This window comes from Suncus etruscus, chromosome 1 (genome assembly GCF_024139225.1).
Source record: "Suncus etruscus isolate mSunEtr1 chromosome 1, mSunEtr1.pri.cur, whole genome shotgun sequence".
Taxonomy (NCBI): Eukaryota; Metazoa; Chordata; class Mammalia; order Eulipotyphla; family Soricidae; genus Suncus; species Suncus etruscus.
The window spans coordinates 197,398,770-197,423,446 of NC_064848.1; the positions used below are offsets into that span (position 1 = coordinate 197,398,770).

At 39.3% G+C, this 24,677-nt stretch overlaps 1 protein-coding gene across 1 annotated transcript in view; it reads left to right on the forward strand.

Annotated features, from left to right (window-relative positions):
* Positions 1-24,677, forward strand: part of CEP112 (centrosomal protein 112) — a 429,834-nt gene that overhangs the window by 111,012 nt on the left and 294,145 nt on the right. The window contains exon 15 of the mRNA XM_049768363.1: positions 437-516. Within this exon, the coding sequence (XP_049624320.1) occupies positions 437-516 (80 nt within the window). The remainder of the gene's footprint in view (positions 1-436; positions 517-24,677) is intronic.

Below are 24,677 nucleotides of genomic sequence, written 5' to 3' on the forward strand. Positions count from 1 at the left end.
TTGATTGGAGAGATTCTGGTGGGCTAGGCCCTTTCCAGTTCTGTATGTGGTTGGGGGAAAAGATTGTTCCCAACAGAGAGAGACGACTGTTTCATCTTAACTTATATATGTTTAAGAAATGCAGACACATACTTTTCCCCCAGAATGAATGCATCTCTGGAGACTCATTTAGCTAATATGTAAATTTAAGATGCAAAAATGGTTGCTGTCTTCTTAAGTTTCGTACAGAGCAGTTTTGCCATGCAAAGAACTGGTCAATTTAAGCAATTACTAACGTATGGCCAGAAAATTAGCATTGAAAGTCTAGTATTGGAATCCTTCTGTGATTATGGTAAAATGATTATGGTTAACCAAGTTTCTAAAAATATCTAAATCTCATTTAATATTAGACACAGATTTCGCTTTACTGTTTCCTGAACTCTATCTGTCACGGCAGGTTCATGACTTACAGAGTGAACTCAGTCAAGGAAAAGAAGATGCTCAAAAGAAAATTCATAAGTTTGAAGAAGTTTTGAAGTGAGTAAGATGGAAATATCGTTGCTTTTTCCAAGTGCTCTTATTTTAAACTGTGAAGCGAATGAGTTCACCATGAGCCCAAGCAATTAGAACTAAAACATCACATTTTTACAAGGGTCTTGCAGTGTTTTAATTTGAGTTGGTTTTTCATCATGAATCTCTATTTACAGACTTTTATTACTAGCCAGTAAATTTTTTTTTCGAAAAAAGGAAAAATTGGTACAGCTGTTTCTTAGCAAAAGGAATGTAAGAAAATAGAGCTTAGTGGTTTCAGATGCTTAAATCACTTAAATGAAAACAGATTAAAAATAAAACAACCCCCCCCCCCCACACACACAGACACAATTTTGTTCTTAGCACATTCAGAAATCCAAATCAGGGGCCAAAGAGATAGCACAGCAGGTAAGACATTTACTTTGCATATGGCTAACATGGGTTTAATCCCCGGCATCCTATATGATCCCCCGTTCACCACCTGAGTATAGAACCAAGAGTGTCCCTGAGCACTGCTGCCAGGTGTGGGGCTCCCTCTAACCTCTTAAGAAAGAATTACCCCATTGTATTACCTTTCTCTTCCTCAAACAAAACCACATAACTTGAACTTTCTAGTCCCACCTCCCTATTGGAGGGGGCAGTAATGGAGTCACCAAGACCAAACAGTTATAAGACCACTAAGTAATAAACTAGACACAGAAGGGACCACGCATTCTAGCAGCCCCTGGGGGGAGAGTGGAGGATATGGGAGGCAGGATGGGAGTGGTTGTGGGGGAACAATTCGGTGGTGGGAATCCCCCTGATTCAATGTAAATATGTACCTGGAATATTACTGTGAATGATATGTAAGCCACTATAACTAAAATAAAAATTATATTAAAAAAAAGGAAAAATTCCCTTTCTTGATTTTGTTGAGTAATTTGGTTAATCATGTGTCAGTGGCTGTATTTGAAAATGAACAGCTCCACAAGCATTTTTGTGGAGTTTTTGAATTTGAATTTGTCTTTACTGGGCATAAAATGTCACCCAAATGGGGCCCGGCGGTGGCGCTAGAGGTAAGGTGCCTGCCTTGCCTGCGCTAGCCTAGGATGGACCGCAGTTCGATCCCCCGGTGTCCCATATGGTCCCCCAAGCCAGGAGCGACTTCTGAGCGCATAGCCAGGAGTAACCCCTGAGCGTCACCGGGTGTGGCCCAAAAACAAACAAAAAAAATGTCACCCAAATGTCCTTTTAGTCTTCCTGAAATTGTTTTTGTGATTTTTTTTTTCTTGGCATTGCCACTGCTCTTACTGCTGCAACGAGCTTCTTCAGGACTACTGAGTGGCTCCTCCTTGAGGGAGAATTTCCACTTCATTTTCTTGGAAACCTTGTTTCCGGCTTCTTCCAGATCACTAGCCGGTGACCTCTTCCTCTTGGGAAGACTTATATGGTGATCTTCAAGATCATCACTATTAATTTGCTCTTCCTTGGAAAATGGCTTTTTCTTCTTGGGTTTGAAGATAGAGGGTTTTTCATCCATCCCATTCTCTTGAGGCACCTCCCAATATTTTTCTTTTTCTTTTTTTTGGGGGGGGAGGGGCTTTCACTTGGCTCCTCACACTCTTTTTCTGGTTTTTTATTTGTTTGTTTTGTGGACATGTCCAGGATGCTCAGGAATTACTCCTGACTCTGGACTCAAGTATCACTCTTGATGGAACTTAGGATCATATGGAATGCCAGGGATCAATCTGGGTTGGCTGTTTGCAAGGCAATTGCCCTATCCACTCTACTACCTCTCTGGCTCCTCACAGGCATATTTTTAGGAAAGGTTTTGTCCCAATAGAATACTTAATTATAAATCTTCAATCATTGAAGTTTTCTCTTCACCAATTTACTTAGTTAATGGGGCCCTATTTATCACTAAGTTTTATGTTATAGTGTTTTTCTGGACATCTGATTCATTCAATCCATCCATTTTATAGCTCATATTCTGTTGTATATGCATACACATCTTCATTTGTCAGTTGCTACTACATATTTTCAGAAGCACTCACTCAGAAACAGGATATCCAGTTCTATCCTTCTAGAAACTAGGTCTTTATTCTTGTGGGGAAACTTCCAAAAAGCAACTGAGAATTCCAGAGATCCTAAGGGCATCTGGGTATCATGTCTTTGGTCTATTACCTGCATTCTTCCTGTGTTGACATTACTTCAGCCATCTAGTGCTCTTTGAGTACATATTATGAGCATTTGTTGTATTTCTGTCTAAGCTTATGCTGGTAGGCAAAAAGTAGCTGTCACACAGTTACAAAAGCAGAGCCTACACTTCCAGGTGTCAAGCGATGGGAAGACTCTTCTCAGAGGCCCGGATTGACTATAGTCCAGAACATTGCTAATTCACAGTACACAATATTAAGAACTTTGAGAGGAGAAAGGAAAGCAAGATACAAAGAATGTGACTTGCATCAGAGTGACAGTACAATGAGTAGGGCACTTGCTTGACCTGTGGCTGCTCTGAGTTTAGTCCCTGGCACCCCATATGGTCTCTGAAGCCCCTTCAGGAGTGATTCCTGAGCCCCTGGGTGTGGCTCCATATTCAAAAAGAAATGGGATGCAAAAAAGGGAAGCTAACTCAACGGGCAGCTCACTAACTACCCCAAGAATCAGTTAATCCCCCAAACCTGCAAACAGGAATAAGCAACAAGAAGGCAAAACAAGACCAAAAACAAAAGATATCCCCCCCCCAAGCCAAAAAGACTTATGAACCAGGTCAATTTAGTATTATATTGTACCAGGATGATATTAAGATTTCTGTCCCTCATTTTGCTTGCTAATAGAATGTTCAAATAATGTTCTTTCTGTGGCCATCACAGGATATCAGTTTATTTTTATTTACCCAGAACTTTTTGGTGATTTTTCACATCACCAAGTCTGAATTAGGTGAAATCAGGAGAGAATTATAATCTTTATTAAGTGTTCAGTCAAGTAGCTATTTATTATATTTTACCTATATTTAAATTGTTATCAAACTGAAACATTTGTGTCTTCATGGATCTTATACCTCCCTTTCTTTTGATTGAATAATTCTTTTATCCTTGAAATGTTAATTGTCTTCATCTGTTCAATTAGCTATACTTTTGTGTTTTTAGTTATCTACCTTTGGGACTTCTTTATCCTTTTTTATTAATATTTATTTTTGTATTTGTATTTATATCCCTAAAGAAAAAGAATAATATCTTTAACAGTAGATCAGCAAATATTTGTTTAGTACATACAAAGCAGTATCATACTAGGTTTTGTAGTAATTTTAGTAACATTAGGTTTTATAGTAATAACACAAGAGGAAATACTGTTTTCAGTAATTTTATAGTCTAGTGTAGGCATTCGAAGTATTTTGTGCACTAGATATTATTACATTGTTGACAGTAAATGCAATTAGAATTTGGAAATATTTTTCCAGTGGGTTTGTAGAACAGTGGGGCACCTTTTAATATTGGCCAATAAATAATGAAATAATCTTGAAATCTCTACCCTTTTCTCTCTACAACCTAATAACTCCCAAGCCAAGTAACTTTATTTGTTCTTTTTTTTTTATTTGTTTTGGGGCCACCTAGCAGTGCTTGGGGGTTACTCTTGGCTCTGAGCTCATAAGTTACTCCTGGCAGGTTCAGGGGGCCGTATTGGATGCCTGGGATCAAACTTGGGTCAACCATGTGTAAGGTTAACTTACTTACTTACTTACTTACTTACTTACTTACTTACTTACTTACTTACTTACTTACTTACTGTGCTATCACTCTGGCCCTATGTAACATTCTTTGGTGTTATTATTTTTTTAATTTTATTTAAGGCTACAGGGTATTCACACATGCAAGGTAGATGCTCTACCACTGTGCTACAATACTGGTTTTTTAGGCTTTTAATATTGTCTTGACCAAACATCAACAAGATTTCCCCATAGACTACTTGCCCTTCTCATTTTGGCTAACTGCCTGAGTGACCAGAACAATCTTGCACTCGGTGTTGCAGGAGGAATGAGGCCTGACAGTAGCCAAGTAGGCAATTGTATGATCTGAACTTCTTCAAAGCTACAAAAGCAGGAGCTATTTTCTAAGGTGGGAGTGGGAGCAATTACTGTTGCTGTTTTGGAGGGAGGTCTGAGAATTTGTGTTAGATCCCTACGCCCAGAGACAGTTGCAATTTTCTAAAAAAAAAAAAAAAAAAAAAAAAGTTCTGTGATAAAAATTTTTCCTGAGGCCTCTACCATATTTTTCTTCAATATACACAGAAGTGAAGAATGTACCTTTTAGAATGTGGTGGTGTTCATTCACGTAGCCATTTCATTTGCTCAGGTAAGAATTTATTTCTCCCATGCATGTTAAATACATGGGAAGCCATTCCAAAGAAAACAAGGAAGTAGGTACAGGGATTGAGGTCCATAAGAAAGCATGGTGCATGTTATACAGAGGGAAGGGTTTGTTGGTATAAACTATGAGGGTACTGGTTGGATGAATTAGTCTTGGAAAGATTCTGAGAGAAGCTTCCTTGTGTAGGAAGAATAGTGAGAAGATTTCCATGTCCAGAAGTGTGAAACTCCAGTGGCTACTCTTTCCCTCTTTTGGTTTCTCCTTCCCAACCTGCAGGTTCCTCTTGGCTTTGATCTGTGATCAGATGTGCCTTCCTCTCCATGGGCTGACTTTCCTTTCCTGTCCTGACTACCCAGTTCTAGAATCCAGAAATCAGCTTCTCTGGGACAGATGGGGATGCAGTCTTGGGAATCGGGGAGATACGCAGTATGTTTGGGATGTGGATGGAAGCTGGGGGTGGGGGCTTTATTCCCACATAGTGGAAACTGTTGGGTAATTGTCCTGGGAGAAGATGAGGCGGTTGAGATTTATACATTCTTTGGGTCGGAGCCACAGTTGACACTCCCCTGCCCTGATGTCTCTCTTTTAAGAGGGACAGATGGATTCCAGCCCTCGCCTCACCGCTCCCTCCTGAGGGCTGTTTTGCATGTGGCTGTTGTTTCTCAGAAATGTAAACCAGTTTAATAGTGATGTGCTACCACTTTATTAGCCAACGTGCTGCAAAAGTGAGCACAAGTAACATGCTACTACTCTTGATGATATACGTGCCCTCTTTTTTTTGGGGGGTTGGGTTTTGGGTCACACCCGGCAGCGCTCAGGGGTTCCTCCTGGCTCTACACTCAGAAATCGCTCCTGGCAGGCTCCGGGGACCATATGGGATGCCAGGATTCAAACCATTGTCCTTCTGCATGCAAGGCAAATGCTCTACCTCCATGCTATCTCTCAGGCCCCCAAGTACCCATTTCTTATTAGATTATTTTTAAAATTGTAGAAAATAACTTGAATGGCTTCCATTAGTGAACATTATCTGAAATGGGAACTCTTGGAGGTATGAATTGGACATGTGCAATTCTATTTTATTTTTCAAAGTTACTCACAGAATAGGTGAAACTTAAAAAAGTGACTCCAGGGACCAGAGAGATAGCACAGCAGTAGGGTGTTTGCCTTGCTTGTGGCCAACCTGGAGGGACTTGGTTCGATTCTTGACACTCCATATGTTCCCTCAGCCTGCAGAGCCAGGAGTGGCACCTGAGCACCACTAGGTATGGCCCCCAAACTAATCAATAATAAATCAATAAATATAGTTAAAAAAAAAAAGAAGAGTGACTTCAGCCATGTTGCCCCCTGAATGAGGGTAAAATGTCTCACAGGGCGAGGGTCTCTGTATCCTGTCTTCCCAGTGCTCTTCCTTGTCCATTCCTGCTGGAGTCTTCCTTAGGGGTTCAGCTCCATTTCTGGGCAGGTTGATTCAGGTTTGGGTGGAGGTTTGCTGCCAGGGTAGACACAGGCAGTCCCGGTTCATGGGTTTGGGCCCATCCTGGCTCCCTCCCCATTTTCTAACTCTGTACCATCTGACAAACAAAGTTGCATGTTCCTCCTCTCTCAGCTCTTGGCAGTCCTCATTCTCCTCCAGTTACCACGAGCTGGGCATTTTTAAATTCCACAATAAAGGGTATCTTTTTGTATTTGTTTTTTTCTCTGTCTTATTTCCCTTGGCCCAAGTCCACCCCATTGCATCCATGGTCTTCCATATGGCAACATTTCTTTCTCTCTTTTTTGGAAATCAATTAAATTGTGATTGGCTGTAGATTTAATTATAGATTTGTTTGTGCAACTAAAATCTGTGTACATGGTGACTTTAGCATAACATTGAAACGATTAAAAAATAATAAACCGTACTCTGCTAGCTTTGGGGCCTTTTGCTTCTTGTATCAGGGAAGTCTGGAGCCATGCGGAGCAATATGGGCTCCTGAGTGGTACAGTGCTGTTGGCTTCCTGCAAAATTCATGAGAAAATCAAAGACGGACTCAGATCTCCCAGATGTGTTTTGTTTTGTAACTCCAGAAAGTCGCTGCATTCTTTGTTACCATGAGGGGGGTCTTTGATTTTTCACAAAATATTGATAAATGATTTATAAATCTAGCAGACCGTCAACTCCTTCTGAGCATTTTTGTTTGTTTTTTTGGCCACGTTGGGCAGTGCTCAAGCCTTACTCCTGGCTCTGTGCTCATGTATCTATCGCTCCTGGCAGGTCTCAGGGCACCTATGTGGTGCCAGGAATCAACCCCCGCCTCAGCTGGACTCATACAAGGCATGTGCCCAACCCACTATGCTCTGGCTCTGGCCCTGGCTCTTTGGAATTTTTACCCCATTTTGCCAGTCACTGTTTGACTTACAAAACCAGAAACCAATGCTATTCTGTTTTTCCAACTTCAAAACCTGAGTACTGTTTCTGATTTTATTAATGTCCCTATTTTCAACCCTGGCTTACTTTCTTTTGGAAATCTTGCTTGAAATATTGTGATCTACGGACAGGGAATGGTACTTTTATTATCCCAATACCACCCTCACCACCAGGGTACCCACCTCCCTCCAAAGGTCCCAAATGCTCCTCCCGTTCCTACCTAGTGTCTACCTCATTCACCTCTCTTAAGCTAATTATTGTGAACCAGCTCTCCAGTTCTTTTTTCTGTGACCCTTTGTTTCGCCTCTACGTTAGGTCCCACAACAAAGAGATCATTCTGTATCAATCCCTTTCCTTCCAAATGACTTGATATGATGCCTTTTAGCTCCATCCATGTCACAGCAAATGACATGCTTTTTTTTTTTTTTTTTTTTTAGTTTTTGGGTTACACCCGGCGGTGCACAGGGGTTACTCCTGGCTGTCTGCTCAGAAGTAGCTCCTGGCAGGCACGGGGGACCATATGGGACACCGGGATTCAAACCAACCACCTTTGGTCCTGGATTGGCTGCTTGCAAGGCAAACACCGCTGTGCTATCTCTCCGGGCCCAAATGACATGCTTTTGTCTTTTCTTACAGCCCATAGTATGTCCATTGTGTGTGTGTGTATATATATGTAGACATACATATAGATCACAACTTTCTGTTCTCTTCATCCATTATAATGGGGCATTTATTCATAGTATTGGGCATTGTTTTCTTGTATTCCCCCACCCTGAATCTTCCACCAGCCCATTGCATGTGCCTGAGTTACTTTGTTTTATTCAAATCTTCCTTTTTATTTCATAACTGCATTTGTCCTTTTACATTCCACCTCAAAACCTTTCTCAGCTGCCCCACAAATCTCTCCACCTTTTTTTTTTCTTTAATCGTGCTCCTTTAAAGTGTGATTTTTACCTTTTTCCTTTAATTTTATCAGTTCCCATTTCCTGTCTTCGACCCAGTCTATATAGATTTCTTTCCTCCCCTTAACAATTCTACTTCTCAGGTAACAGTGACCTCCTCCTCTGAATTCCACCCACTCACCCTTCTTGGCAATATTTTTGTCTCAGGTGTTTGTGAAGCAGAAATTCTCCTGTGTTTCTCCTCCCCACCTCCTGTCCTCATTTTCACTTCTCTGATCACTCCCCTTAGGTAAATCAGGTTCTACAGGTTAAGCTATAGAAACCATTATTTTATTTATGTATTTATTTATTTATTTTGGTGTTTTGGGCCACAATCAGTGGTGCTCAGGAGTAACTCCTGGCTCTGTGCTCAGAAATTGCTCCTGGCAGGCTCAGGGGACCATATCGGATGCTGGGGATTAAACCCAGGTCTGTCCTGGTACCTGCATGCAAGGCAAATGCCCTACCATTGTGCTATGGCTCCAGCTCCTAGAAACCATCATTTTTATCTCCTCTCCATAGCCACAATTTTTGGGGTTTCTTTTTTTGGGGGGGGGGGCGCACCCGGTAATGCTCAGGGATTACTTCTGGCTATGCGCTCAGAAGTTGCTCCTGGCTTGGGGGACCATATGGGACGCCAGGGATCAAATCACAGTCCGTCCTAGGCTAGAGCTGGCAAGGCAGACACCTTACCTCTAGCGCCACCATGCCGGCCCCTCCATAGCCACAATTTACAAATTCTAGCAGCTATTTCTTTTTTTTTCTAGCAGCTATTTCTATGTTACTTTTAATGTTTGAATTTTTTAATTTGTTTTAATCCCTTTATACAGAATTGTAAGATGTGATATTAGTGATCTCTATCTTGATCTTGTCCTCCTACTCACTATTCTGTCCTTTGCTGCTTGGATGCTTTTTCCTTGTCCTTCCTGGTGGACTTACTCCTTTTGAAGGTCTTTCTTGGCAGTTGATTACAGACTCTTGGGATGTAAATTGGGCTTCATTCAACATAGAAGTCTAGTTTTGAACACAAACTAGTTGGAAGCTTTTGAGTTAGTTATCAAGATTGAAACCCAGGAGCAATCACATGAAGTTCAGGTGCTTACCTTGAAATAGGGATATCTGGCAACTTGAAGCCATATTCCTTTTTTGAAAATAGGTAATAGAGTTGGATGGAGATTGCTTGGATTACGCTTCGAGAGAAGTTCTGGAAGTTTTCAAAGAATTTTCTGTTTGTTTGTTTGTTTGTTTTTGGGCCACACCCAGTGACGCTCAGGGATTACTCCTGGTTCTGCGCCCAGAAATTGCTCCTGGCTTGGGGGACCATATGGGACGCTGGGGGATTGAACTGCGGTCCGTTCTAGGTCATCCACTTGCAAGGCACCACTCCAGCCACATTTTCAAAGAATTATAATCAGTTATAACTGGCCAGGTTTCTTTTTTACATCCTTGTCTTTGGAAACTTTAAATTAATCTTAGAAATCAATTCAGGTTAAAAGGAGATTATCAAAAATATTTTCAAATATCTAAGACTTAAAGATAATGAAATTGTTTCCCCCATGAAAGGCTCTGAAATGTCTCTCACTTGGCATCTAGACTAAAGTAACAGTGCAAAAAGCCACCACACCAAATCAGAAGAAAATAGCAAAGCTGAAGCTAAGAGCTGAAATCTAGGACATTAGAACCTCAACTGCAGAACATCACCACAGCCACTATGAAAAGAAGATTAATAAATGATGCCGATCTCTTTAAAACTGATTAGAAAGTGCAGTAAGAAAACAAAGGAAGACAAATGTAGAAAAACATAAAACTGCCTGCAGAAACTGGTTTGGGCTCCTTTTCCCCATTTTGAATGTGGGGGGGCACACCCAGCAGTTCTCAGGGGTTACTCCTGGTTCTACACTCAGAAATTGCTCCTAGACGACTCGAGAGACCATATGGGATGCTGGGGTTTGAACCTGGGATCGGACCTGGGTCAGCTGCATGCAAAGCAAATGTCCTACCACCGTGCTAATATTTTGGTCCCTCACTCTTCCCATTTTTACTCCAGCCTCGTAGGAAGTTAAATTTGGATCTGGGTTGCTGTTACTGTTGTTTTTCAGTTGAGGTGAAATTCACATGACCCAAAACTCTCTTAGGCATGCATGCGTTTTTAGTGAAGTCACATTGGCTTACAACACTCTATAAATTTCCGTGATAGTTTCCCATTTTAGCACATGTAGTCTACATCATGCTTGCAACCAAAAGACAAGTCTCCACACTCTCTATAATCATTCCCTCCTTCCTTACTGGCTACCTCCATTCTTTTGCCCATTCTATTGGATGATACTGGAATAAAAGCAGACACAAAGATCAGTGGGACTGATGTGAGAGCCCAAATATAATCACACCTCTATGGACAGTTTAACTTATGACCAAAGAGCTAAGACCTTGCAGTGGAGAAAGGAAAGTCACCAATGAATGGTATAGGTGAAATGGAGAACCATGGGCAAAAAAGACTGACAGTCAACAACTCTCTTCCACATTACAGAAATATTGATTCATGGTGGATCAAAGACTCAGATTTAATGCCATAAACTATGTAGAAGAAATCGAGATGATAAAGTGGATGACACTGAAGCCAACAGTTCAGTGCCATTGAGCACATTTCCGGTATTGATGAACGCTGACCTATATATAGTTCCAGAACATTTCATCACCCTGATATAGCTCTAAACTCACGATAGCAAGTTAGTCCCCATTCTCTCCACTCCCATCCATCAATCTCTTTCTGTCTCTGTGGATTTGTGTATTCCAAATATCATAGATATGCAGAAGCCTTCTATAGGCAACCTTGGTGTTTGGTTTCTTTTACTTAACATAATGTTTCCCCTGTTCATTCATGCTCTGCTTCATTCTTCATTCTCATTGCTTCATTCATTGCTTCATTGTATCATTGCTTCATTCTCTTTATATGACTGAATCATAATAATGTATATTTATGTGATAAGTGTTTATCCATTTAGCTATAGTAGACCATTTGAGTTTGCACTTTCTCTCTATAGTGAACAGTTTCACTTGCTATTCAGGGACAAATGATTTTACAGCTCCTCCTTTTCAACTTTTTGGAGTGCAAACCTAGATATGGAATTGGTAGGAGAGCTGTTTCTCTTTGTTTCAGAGTCACCAAGGGCTGCATCTGGCTCAGAGCCAAGGGGTTGCACAACGTTTTGTTCTAATACTATCTGATGCTGAGGATCGAGGATCTAACCAGGTTCAGCTGCATGCAAAGCAAACACCCTACCCACTGTCCTGTCTCTCTGACTCTGGCATCCTTAAGTATTATTACTTAAATCAAACTAAGATGAAAATTAAGTTGTGTATTTTGTTCTTTCTCTAGGAATATTTTAGCTATGTCCTTTGCTAAATTTCATTACCAAACTTGTTCTCTGCTCATTGCTACTCACAGAACTTTGTTGATCTTTCCCTTCCTTTTCCATCCATGGGTACTGATCATAGTTAAGCATAGTGAGTGGAAAACATTACCATGTTTCTTCAGGTTATTCCAGCTGCTGGCTATTGTGAGCATTGTCTCCTTTTGCTGTGACAATTTATTGAGATGGTCTTTCTAAATAGTTAAGTGTATACTTCAAGTAAAAAAAATAGTACTAGTGCTACTGAGTAGGTGCCAATTCTTATATTGGAATATACTATATTACATATCAATATGTATTAAAATAAATGGTTTAAAATAGTATAAGCATAGTTAAGATAAGATAGAAATCACTAGCCAGGTTGAAAGCAGTGAGAGAGAAAGACAGAGAGTGAGAGAGAGAAAATATGCCTGCCTCACCGGCAGGTGAGGGAAGGTGAGTGGGAGGGAAGAGACTATCAGGAAAGGTGAGAGGGGAAACTATTGGCATTGGTGGCAGAAAATGAACACTGGTGAAGGTTGTTGTACATTGTATGACTGTAACTCAATCATGAACAACTTTATCTGTGAAAAAAACTCTGTAGTATGAACAACCTTGTAACCATGGTGTTTAAATAAAAAAAAAACACAATAAAACTCAAAAGAATAAAGAAAGCAGTGCTTCCTTAAATAATTTTATGCTGGATATAAGCCATGTGGTTAAACATAAAGGAAGGAAGCAAAATTAAATACAGACTAAGCAGTTTTAATGGTGCTAACTTCTTTTATGTTGGTTCTTAGCAAACAGACCCTTGGTTTCTTCACAGGTGTCCAGAAATATTTTACCAGTGAAAATTGGTATGCACTAACGTTCATTAATGTTCATTGTGGACCTCTTTCTGATGATATTGTTAAAGTGTATTCTAATGTGTATTACCAATTCATTTTGTCCCCATCTATGGTAAGTATCCAGGAAGTTGGAAGAGTAGTAATTTTTTTATCATAGGTCCTAACTCTTTTTTTAAATATTTTTTCTTTATTTAAACATCTTGATTACAAATATGATTGTGATTAGGTTTCAGTCATGTAAAGAACACCCCCCCTTCACCAGTGCAACATTCCCACCACCAATGTCCCAAATCTCCCTCCATCCAACCCCATCCCTACCTGTACTCTAGACAGGCTTTTCAGTTCCCTCATTCGTTCACATGATTATGGTAGTTGTCAGTATAGTTATTTCTATAACTACACTCACCACTCTTTGTGGTGAGCTTCATGAAGTGAGCTGGAAGTTCCAGCCCTCCTCTCATTGTTTCTGAGGACTGTTGCAAAAATGACTTTTATTTTTCTTAAAACCCATAGATGAGTGAGACTATTCTGTGTGTCTCTCTCTCCCTCTGACTTATTTCACTCAGCATGAAAGATTCCATATACATCCATGTATAGGAAAATTTTATGACTTCATCTCTCCTGATGGCTGCATAATATTCCATTGTATATATGTACCACATTTTCTTTAGCCATTCATCTGTTGAAGGGCATCTTGGTTGTTTCCAGAGCCTGGCTATTGTGAATAGTGCTGCAATAAATATAGGTGTGAGGAAGGGGCTTTTGTATTGTATTCTTGTGTTCTTAGGGTATATCTCTAGGAGTGAAATAGCTGGGTCGAATGGGAGCTCAATTTCCAGATTTTGGAGGAATCTCCATATTGTTTTCCATAGAGGTTGGACTAAAAGGCATCCCCACCAGCAGGGAATAAGAGTTCCTTTCTCTCCACATTCCCACCAGCACTGATTGTTCTCATTCTTTGTGATGTGTGCCAATCTCTGTGGTGTGAGATGGTATCTCATCATTGTTTTGATTTGCATCTCCCTGATGATTAGTGATGAGGAGCATTTTTTCATGTGCCTTTTGGCCATTTGTATTTTTTTTTTATCAAAGTGTTCATTTCTTCTCCCCAATTTTTGATGGGATTAGATGTTTTTTTTCTTGTAAAGTTCTGTCAGTGTATTTTGTCAGTATATTTTGTATATTGTATATTGTCAGTATATTTTGGAGATTAGCCCCTTATCTGATGGGTATTGGGTGAATAGTTTCTCCCACATGGTGGGTGGCCCTTGTATCCTGGGCACTATTTCTTTTGAGGTGCAGAAGTTTCTCAGCTTAATATAGTCCCATCTGTTGATCTCTGCTTTCACTTGTTTGGAAAGTGCAGTTTCCTCCTTGAAGATACCTTTAGTCTCAATGTCATGGAGTGTTTTACCTACGTGTTGTTCTATATACCTTATGGTATCAGGTCTGGTATCAAGGTCTTTCATCCATTTGGATTTTACCTTTGTACATGATGTTAACTGGGGTTTATGTTCGCTTTTTTACAAGTGGCTAACCAGTTCTGCCAGTATCACTTGTTGAAGAGGTTTTTCCCTCCTCCACTTAGGATTTCTTGCTCCTTTGTCAAAAATTAGGTGATTGTATGTCTGGGGAACATTGTCTGAGAACTCAAGCCTACTCCACTGATCTGAGGGACTGTCTTTATTCCAATACCATGCTGTTTTGATAACTATTGCTTTGTAGTACAGTTAAAAGTTGGGGAAAGTAATGCCTCCCATTTTCCTTTTCCCTAGGAGTGCTTTAGCTATTCGAGGGTGTTTATTGTTCCAGATGAACTTCATTAGTGTTTGATCCACTTCTTTGAAGAATGTCATGGGTATCTGTAGAGGAATCGCATTAAATCTGCACAATGCTTTGGGGAGTATTGCCATTTTAATTATATTAATCCTGCCAATCCATGAGCAGGGTATGTGTTTCCATTTCCGTGTGTCCTCTCTTATTTCTTTTTTTTTTTTTTTTTGGGTGGGGGTCACACCCGGCAGTGCTCAGGGGTTACTCCTGGCTGTCTGCTCATAGATAGCTCCTGGCAGGCACGGGGGACCATATGGGACACCGGGATTCGAACCAACCACCTTTGGTCCTGGATTGGCTGCTTGCTAGACAAACACCACTGTGCTATCTCTCCGGGCCCCTCTCTTATTTCTTGAAGCAGGGCTTTATAGTTTTCTTTGTATAGGTCCTTCACGTCTTTAGTCAAGTTGACTCCAAAATATTTGAGTTTGTGTGGCACTAATGTGAATGGGATTGCCTTCTTGACGTCCATCTCTTCCCTATCATTATTGGTGTATAAAAAGGCCACTGATTTCTGTGTGTGAATTTTGTAGCCTGCCACCTTGCTATAAGAGTCTATTGTTTCTAGAAGCTTTTTGGTAGAGTCTTTAGGGTTTTCTAAGTAGACTATCATGTCATCTGCAAAAAGTGAGAGCTTGACTTCTTCCTTTCCTATCTGGATTCCCTTGATATATTTTCTTGCCTGATCGCTATAACAAGCACTTTCAGTACTATGTTGAAGAGGAGTGGTGAAAGCGGACAGCCTTGTCTTGTACTGAAATTTAGAGAAAAGGCTTTTAGTTTTTCTCCATTGAGGATAATATTTGCCATTGGTTTATGGTAGATGACTTCAACTAGATTGAGAAAGGTTCCTTCCATTCCCATCTTGCTGAGAGTTTTGATCCAGAATGGGTGTTGGACCTTATCAAATGCTTTCTCTGCATTTATTGATATAATCATGTGATTTTTATTTTTCTTGTTGTTGATGTTGTGTATGATGTTGATAGATTTACGGATGTTAAACCATCCTTGCATTCCTGGGATGAAACCTACTTGGTTGTGGTGTATGATCTTCTTGATGATGCATTGAATAATGTAGAGTGGAAAGAGCAATGGTACATCAGAAAATATGGAAGGCTGGGAGTTCTGATTAATGGGGACCCCAATTTCTCCCAAGAGCAGAGGTAGAGGATGCACTTTTCCTCCACAGGAAACAGGAATGGTTGAAGTAGAACTGTCATGTATGGTGAATGTTTGAGAGGGAAACTGTCTTTCTAGAATATTTTTCTGCACTTGACTAGATATTGATGGAGGGATAGAAAGTTAACTGGTGGAGGAAAGGACGTCCTGGCCATGAGGAATAAAATATTTCCAGAACAGGGCCCTAGTGACCGTGGATTAATGCTTGAGCAGGAGGTCATGCATGAAGCAAGCAGACCCGTTTCCTAAAAGAAAGATTTTTTTATCAAACTATAATAAAAATATATAAGTGAATATTAAAATATCCATCTTTCAGGAAAACATGCTTCCATAATCATCATGATTGTTTGATATCATGCAGCTTAAAAGGCATTTTAAAATTGGAGACATGGGTTACAATTCTCATCCTGTTCATTTGTTTTATTGCATTATATATAAAGTATACTCATTTAAGGTGTGGGATATACAAATGGCAGGGAACTTTGAAGATGCTCAGTAATTTGAACCATATATCTCCATTCTTAGTGAAATATGAAAATACTCCAAAGGCGGTTTTATGTGAAATAAACTAGGTCTGGAAATAGTCTATATTGAAAGACCTACTGGCCTTTTGATGTCTGATTCTTTGATTTGCCCTTTTCTTTTTAAAGGGGTGCTATGTGATTATAATTAGAAACATTTCAAGTTCCTTACTCGGGAAGTTAATTGTTCCCTAACTTGCTCTATTATAGCTAACTATTCTTTAGTTTTGGAGGGAAAAGTGCCTGAAATGATTATTAGAGACATTCACCTTGTTCAGTAGAAAAAGCTCCTGTTTACCACAAACGTTTGATCATACCCATAATGTGTTGACATTTAATATTTAGTTGTGACTATGATTGGAACATGTCTTAATTATGTATTTTAAAAAGTTCACTTTACTAGTTTTATTTATTTTTTTTATTTTGGGAGTGCTAAGGACTTATTTCTGGTTCTGCCCTCAGGGATCACTCCTCGAAGGGCTCAGGGCAACATATGGGGTGCTGGTGATTGAACCTGGGTCACTTATATTATATACAATGCAAGCACCTTACCCTCCGTGTTGTCTCTCCAGCCCCTCATTTTAGTCCTTGTAAGAAAATAAATAGAATAGTTTCCCTTTAGTGTAGCTGATACCATTAGATTTGAAATTAGAAGTTCTTTATACAGTACTGACAGGCACTACCACAAATTCACTTTATTACTGGGTGGCTAAAAAATAGCTTGAGTTTCTCATTGTAGTGTGATCCTGAGAATAATTATTTCTAGGCTTTGGAAACTACCTGAAAACTCTGCATAAGATTATGTTGTGAAAAATAACATGGTTAGCTGGGCAGTGATAGTGGAAGAGGTACTCTTCTAAACTATTTTGTTCTGGAGCATCTGAAACCATTTTGGACCAAGCAGTGTCAGACAAGCATCCTCCTCTTGGCCAGCTGCTGGGTAAGCTGACCCTTTGCTATGTAGAAACATACCACCACCTGGTTCCAAGCAGTGAAGGCGTGTCTGTCTGTTCTTTCACAGTTTCCCTGTAGATCTGTCTTCCTTGAACCCTCATTTCTTTTCGCAAGGACACGTTATGCAAAAGAGTGTTGAGAGGTCTTTCAGTGATGTAGAGGTTTATGATGCAGTCTTTGCTCTTTGACTCAAGCTTAACCCCTTGATTCAAAACCTACATGACCAGGAACTGATTTATGGTCCAATAAATCATGATCCAGATAGTCAGTTTGAATGTGGACTTGCTTATTTCTCTGTCATCTTCCAGTGTGATTCTATGATTCGTCATTTGAAGGAGCTAAGATACAGGTTTCTGTTTGTGTTTTATTTTAGGATGCATCCTCTCTTTTCCTTATGTATTTTATCCTTTCTTTCACACCCAGCAGTTTGAGAGGTGGCTCTGGGTAGTGAGGGATCATTCTCAAAGCCTTGCATGTGATCCAGCTGATGAGCCCTAGCTCAACTACATGCCTTATGTTTGCATGAGTGGCATGTTAATATAGTCATCCCTAAAAATTACTATCCCACCCCTTTCCTTTTGACCCATCTTCCTACCCACCCTTCCTGATAATTATGTGATTTCAATGGTTTCTGGCTAATCCATTCTTTTTTTTTTTAAGTACAAAATGAGCATATATGTGAATAGCTCATTAATTGCTCTTTTTTTCCCCTTTTTCTGTATTGGTTTATTATCAATGAGCTCATTCTTCCATTTGACATCAGCAATTAGAATACCAATGTGTGGTGAATCATCATTTCTGCAACTACCTATGGACATACAGGGTTAAATCCCTCCATGAATTGTCCCCATTGAATTAATTTCTTTTTCTTTTTGGAGTTTGGGCCACCCTAGAGATGCTCATGGCTCTATGTTCAGGGATCACACCTGAAGGGGGATCAGGGAACCATATGGGGAGCTGGGAAATGAACCCAGCTGGTTAGTCGTGTTTAAGGCCAGCACCCCACCCTCTGTACTGTCTCTCTAGCTCCTGCCTTGAATTTCTCTTAGCTACATGTCATGGCTTGACTCAGCCTCCCAAGTAGACTATGATATAGCAACATAGTTTAAATTTTCTGTGCCTACACTAAGTAGGAGTAAACATGTTCATGTTCACTTTTATAGATGTATTCAGTTATGCTTGCCATAAAATACATGTTATGTACTTACATGTTTTCTTATGTTTTGAGATAAGTGGGTACTTGTGAAGCTGTTAGCCCAAAGGAGATAATTATGTGAACAAAGAATTATCCCGAGCGTCCTCCTGGTCATGTGTCACCATTCCTACTGTTCCTCTGCCTTCTCTATATGCAAAAACCTACTAATCTCTTTTCTGTTACTACATTTTGATTTCTAGATTTTTAACTATCTATAAGCACATACTCTGTCTTTTGGTCTCTCTCTCTCTCTCTGTCTCTCTCTCTGTTTCTCTCTCTCTCTCTCTTTCTCTCTCTCTCTCCACCCCCCCCTTTCCTTTACCACAATCAATTTGAGATTCATATGGAGCTCTTTAGATTTGTACAATGTTACATGTGGTGAGATGCCAGAATTGTTGATCCGTGTATGCATTGGTGAGCATTTGAACTGTTTTCAGTTTGGGAATTTTGCATGTGACATTCCCAGATATTATATGCCTTTTAAGGAACAGACTTTTTTTTTGTTAATTTTTATTTTTGAATTTCATTTCTTTCATGAATTGTCCATTTGGTATTATATTAAATATAATTTTCCCTACTCCGAGGTCACAAAGAATTTCTTATGGCACTTTTATATTTTTTGGTTTTACATTCGGGGCTGTGATGTATTTTTAAAGTCATTTGTAATTCTAAAGTCAAAAGCATGGGTAGATTTCTTTTTCTCTTTATAAAATTGCCGCCTTGTCTTTTTACTATGTATAGCATATATAGACAGAGGCAATCCCTGCTTGTTTCTTCTGATAGTTTTGTTTTGTGTTGTATCTTCTGCTCCTGATCAGTCTGGTTCGAGATTGATCAATGTCACTGATATTCTCTAAGATCTAGCTTCTTGGTTTTGCCAGTTTGTATCTAATATCTCTTGCTTCTATATTATTGATACCTGTTCTAATTTTTATTATTTCCTCTGGCATTTAGTTTGTGCTTCCTATGCTCTTATTTTTAAGCATATAATGGTAGATGCTGATATGATTCATTTGAAATAAAACATTGTCTATATTTTCTAATACCATTGTTTATTTCTTTTTCTTTTTTTATTTTGCTGCTGTTTTTGTTTTTGGGCCACATCTGATAGCGCTCAGGGATTAGTTAATCCTGCTCTGGGGACTATATGGAATACTGGGAATCGAACCACCATCCCTCCTGGATTGGCTTCATGCAAGGCAAATGCCCTACCATTGTGCTATGTCTCTGCCACCATCACAGTTTATTTCTATAAACTTTTCCCCAAGTTGGCTTCAGTAACATCTGCAACTTTACTGTGCTTAATGGCAACAGAACTAGAGAAGTGGTTTTGGTATTACAAAGGGGAGTTACACTCGGGTGAAAGGTTTGATGGGGGGGTGTCACCTGCATGAAACTCCATCATTAACAGCATTGCAAATCATGGTGGCACAAATAAAGAATCATAAGCAACTTCGTAATCCCTCGTTTTATTTTTATTTGACCCCTGTGTTATATACAAGAACATTTTGGCTTCTATTTATATGAGATTTCTCAGAAGTCTTTTTTTTAAAGAGACTTAATTTAATTATACTGTTATTAGGGAATAGAAAGTATATTTATAAGTGAATCATTCTAAATTTATTGAGAACTTCCTTGTTTCAGAATCTGGATAATCCTTTTTTGGTATGTGCTTCATGCACCATTAAAATAATGACTTCTGTGGTTGGTTGGGTTGTTTATGTTTTTTTAACTGAAGTCAAAGAGGTCATGCTGTTTGACAGTATTATCCAAATACTGCTCATGCTTATCTGTCTACCTATACTGCCAATTGATAGAAGCTGAATTTTTTCTAGTTTAATTGCATGTATTTCTTCCTTCTTACAGTCCTGTAACTTTTTACTTTTTGCATTTGAAAGATTTCTTTTACTGTAATGATACATTGTCAAATTGCTATGAAAAGGCCTTCCATATAGTTGACAGTATTCTTTCCTCTGAAATCTGCTTGGACAGTCCTGCTAGCCTTCTTTTGTCTAGTGCTGGCCTGGTACATTTAAAAACTAATTTTTTGTTTGTCTTTTTTATTTTAAATTGCATTTCTGGGGTTGGAAAGTTGGTAGAAGTCTTAAGGCACTCTCCTTCCATATGGCTGACCCTGTTTCAAAGTTCTGCGTTAACAAGGCTCCTAAAGCACTGTGAGGAGTGATTCCAGAGCACAGAGCCTGGAGTAGTCCTTGCATTACTGGGCTGAAAATTAGAAAGTGAACGGACACATGTATTTCTTATTGACAGTGAATACTTGACTTTGTCCATCTGTGTGGCAATTGCTCCCTTTTAACTGGGCTACTTAGATGTTTTCCAATTCATTCGACTAAGGATTTAGTTGACTCTGCATCTCAACTCTTCTGTGCTTCTTTGTCTTATCGTTCTGTAATTCTCCTGCATTTCTTTACCATTTTCTTTTGCACCAAATGATAGTATATTTATCTCCATCCTTGATTTGTTGGCTGTACCTCTGTTGTTGTGGTGGTTGCTTTAGTCTGGCATATACATTTTAAGGTTGTCATGCTCCACCCCCCAATGACCCTATATTAGTTGATGTGGAAATTTTACTCATGTCAGGCCCTGCCTCTGCTCTTTATTGGTGCTCCTTCATACATTGCCTTTTATTAAATCACACCACATTGGCTTCATTTTTATTCAAACTTTTTTAAAAAGGAAATATGGGATGGGGCCAGAGCAGTAGCACAGGGGTAGGACCTTTGCCTTGCATGTGGCCAATCCAGGTCAGACCTCCGTTCGATCCCTAGTGTCCCATATAGTCCCTCAAGCCAGGAGTAATCCCTGAGAGTCACCGGATATGGGCCAAAAAGCCAGAAACCCCCCCCCCCCACTAAAAAAAGAAGAATAAGAATAAGAAAAGAAATATGGGATTGGGATGGATGAAAAACCAGAGGTGATCTTCCTATGTAGTTACTGTTTCTACCCTTGGTTTCCCTCCATTTTTCTTTTATTTGTGATCCATATTCATCCATGCTTGGGGTCCACTCCAGGCTCTGTGCTAGGTTGGTATTTGTAGGACCAAGTGGTTCTCTAGTGACCTCAGTCTTCCTTTGTGCAAGGCAAATACTATATTTTTTCCTCCAGTGCTTTAAATATTTTGTTTCACTTTCACAAACTGCCTTTGCCAGCAACCTGCTGCCATTCTTATTTTTGTTTCTCAGGAAGTTATCTTTTGTTCTGGCTACTTAAAATTGTTTTTCTTTGTCACTAGCTTTAAGATGAGTTATTTCTGATGTGCTCCAGTGAAGTTTTGTTCCCTGTGTTTAGATTTCTTAACTTCTTGGGCCTGTAGATTTATATTTTCATTAAATTTAAAAAAGCTATTGGCCATTTTTTTTGCATATTTTTCTGACTCATTACTTATTGGCTTGCTCTCTCTCTTTAGGATTTCAGGTACGCATAAAGAAAGTTTGCTGAAAGTTTTCACCTTTTCATCCTAATTGTTTTCCTGTGCTTTATTCTGGTTAGTTTTTTCATGCTATGTCTTTAAGCTCACCAATATATTGTAGCAATTTTTGGGTGGCTGGGGACACACTCAGTAGGGTTCATGGTGTACTTCTGGCTTTGCACTCAGGTACCATTCCTGGCAGGCTCTTGGAACTATTTGGGGTACCAGGGATTGAAGCTGGGTTGGTCATATTCACCACATTCGGCACCTTATCTGCTACACTCTTTCTCCTGTCCCTCTTCAGCAATTTGTAGTCTGCTTATTATCCTACCATTACATTCTTAATCTCACAGTTATAATTCACAAAAATTTGAAAATTCTTTCAATATAGCTTTATATTATTACATCTATATTTTATCTTCTGTGTTATAAATACACAGGTTTTTTGACTCTTAAATACTCTGATTTTCTTGCAACAATGGCAGATACTCTTTATGAAAGTTTTCTGTTAACTCTAGGTGAATAAATTTCTCTGGTCCTTATTTGCTCATAGAATTGTTTCCATAATGACAGGTTTTGTCACATGGAAAAATGGTAGACTGCTTCTGGGTTGGAAATAAGGGACACTGTCCTAACTATTTCTGTATTTCTACAAATACATCCAAGCTCGAGCTTCTGACTTAAAACAGGTATTAAGTTAAAGCATGATAAACATTTTTTTAGCTTTCAGCTACTATGTTAAAATGATTTAATATATAAAGATTGTTATGTACAGTTAAACAACACTAAGGATCTAGCCTAAACTCAGTTAATTGGCTAGAGTGATTCTTTCTAAATGTAATTCACTGCATTTAAAAAGCACGTATCACGTAATTGACATACTTGATCATAATGCATTTGCTTCCAGATAAGTGGGACAGAATTTATTAAAAAAAGAAAGAAGAAAGAAAAGACAGGAAAAAATTTGCAACAAGCAAATTTGTGAAAATTATTGTATCTCCAAAGGGGTCATGAAGTCTTTGTCAGAAGGTTTCATAAACTTTTGTTGCTAGTTGATCATTCTTCTACTTTACTTGTTTCTAAACATTAGGTGACTTTAGATACACATTGACGTCAAAATTGCTGTGTACCTACAGGATGACAGGATAAAAAGGGGGGGGATTGTATAGTTGCACCATATGTGGCCAAATGGTCCAGGCATGCCAACAAGTACTCTTGCTGATGCTATGGCTTTTAGGGGCCTTTTTGTTCTTCTTGTTGTTGTTTTGGCTGCAGGGATTCCAGGATTAAGAGAAGATGGGGGAGGGTGCCCACAATTACTCAGAAATAAGTTCTGGGGTATCAGCCCTAGCACTGGACACCTGGAATTTTCATCAGATTAGTATTTCTTCAGAGAGCTGTAGAGGAATGGTGAAGCAGGGCCATTGGTAATTGGTGCTTGTGGGTGATAGGTTCAGTAGGCATGGCTTTGGCAAAGTGGGGACTTAGCCCATCCTCTTTTCCCGAGATCAAAAGCTTTCAGCTTTGAGGCCAATATACCCATAATTTTTCACAGTTTAGCTTATATCTTTTACAGGAACAGAGTAGTAGGTCTATGGAGTTGTCCAGGTGCAGACATGGCAACTGCATGTGTGGGCCTCAGCTACAGTGATTTAATTCAGTGTTTGGTGTGGCTTCGGTGTCTTGCTGGTGCTGTTTTTGTCTTCGGTTGCTCCCAGAAGTGCTCTCTCAGGACCTCTATCATGATTTAATTAATAAAATAACAACAACACATTTGTCTAGATTTAAAGAAATAGCAGAATGTAGTGGAGTAACTCACTTTGAAAAATGAGTTGGTTTAATTTCTTGTTCTGCCATTTACAACGTAAACTTGGCAAATCATCACCTCTTCTAAATTTCACCATTTTCTTTTATGCATAGAAGTTGATAGCTTTTTCATTGTTATAAAAATGAAATGAGATAACATGGGGAACACTCTGCCCCATATTGTGCGTGGAAAGCTCCATAAATGTACTTCATCATTTACAAAGAGATTTAGAAATTATGGCTCTACTGCGACTGTTATGGTTTTGTAGTAACATCCTGCACCAAAAGAACTGCTTACTCTGGCTTAAAAACACATTTCATATAATTTGGAAATAATTTATGATAAGCAGAAAAACTCCTCTGTGATGAATACTCCACTTATATTTTGTAAATAAAGGGAACCTTTTGCCGGCTGAAAGTCAGATCTATTTGTGCCTAGTGATGAATTTAAGTGAGAGGTTTTTTTCCTCACTACTTTGAAATCTTGAACTGCCCAGGGACAAGGCATGGATGATGTTTGGGAGGAAATAAATATTTCAGCTTCACATTTCAGCCTTTCTTCTTGACTCCTTTGATCTGACTTTGGTTTACTTCATCTTCTGCCTGAATGACCTCATGCTGCCTCCTCCCTCTCCCTAGCAACAAGATGTGGTCCTGTTGCCTTCTTCAAAATATGGGGCTTTGTCATTTTACCCAGATGGACACGTGTCTCCTTATCATTGACACAATATTGTATGGGCTATGTGTGTTAGCTCCACATTATGATGTATAATTTACATATGGGATTTTTCATCGACTATTTTCTTAAGTAGAGTAGAGGAAGCAATATGAGATGTGGGATTTAACTTGAAATTGGAAGACTATAAAAATTCTTAAAGGGGCTTGTCTTCACTATTCAATCTTTTCAGGTCAAATTTGTTTTATTTTGTTTTGTTTTGGAGCCACACCTGGTGGCGCTCGGGAGTTACTCCTGCCTCTGCACTCAGAAATAGCTCCTGGCAGGCTCAGGGGACCATATGGGATGCCAGAGATTGAACCCAGGTCTGTCCCAGATCGTCTGTGTTGCAAGGCAAACACCCTATCATTGTGCTATCGCTCCAGACCCTGCAGGTTAAATTGGAATATTTTCCTATAAATACCCTGCAGGTTAAATTGGAATATTTTCCTATAAATACCTGAGTTATTTTCCTATTCAAGATATAGTCTATTTTTTATTGGCCTATTGTCTAAGCAGAAGCTAGTTTAACACAATTATTATCTAAGCCTTTATGCTCTTTGTTTCATTAAATTTAGCATTTTTGCTTTATTTTCTACATCACAC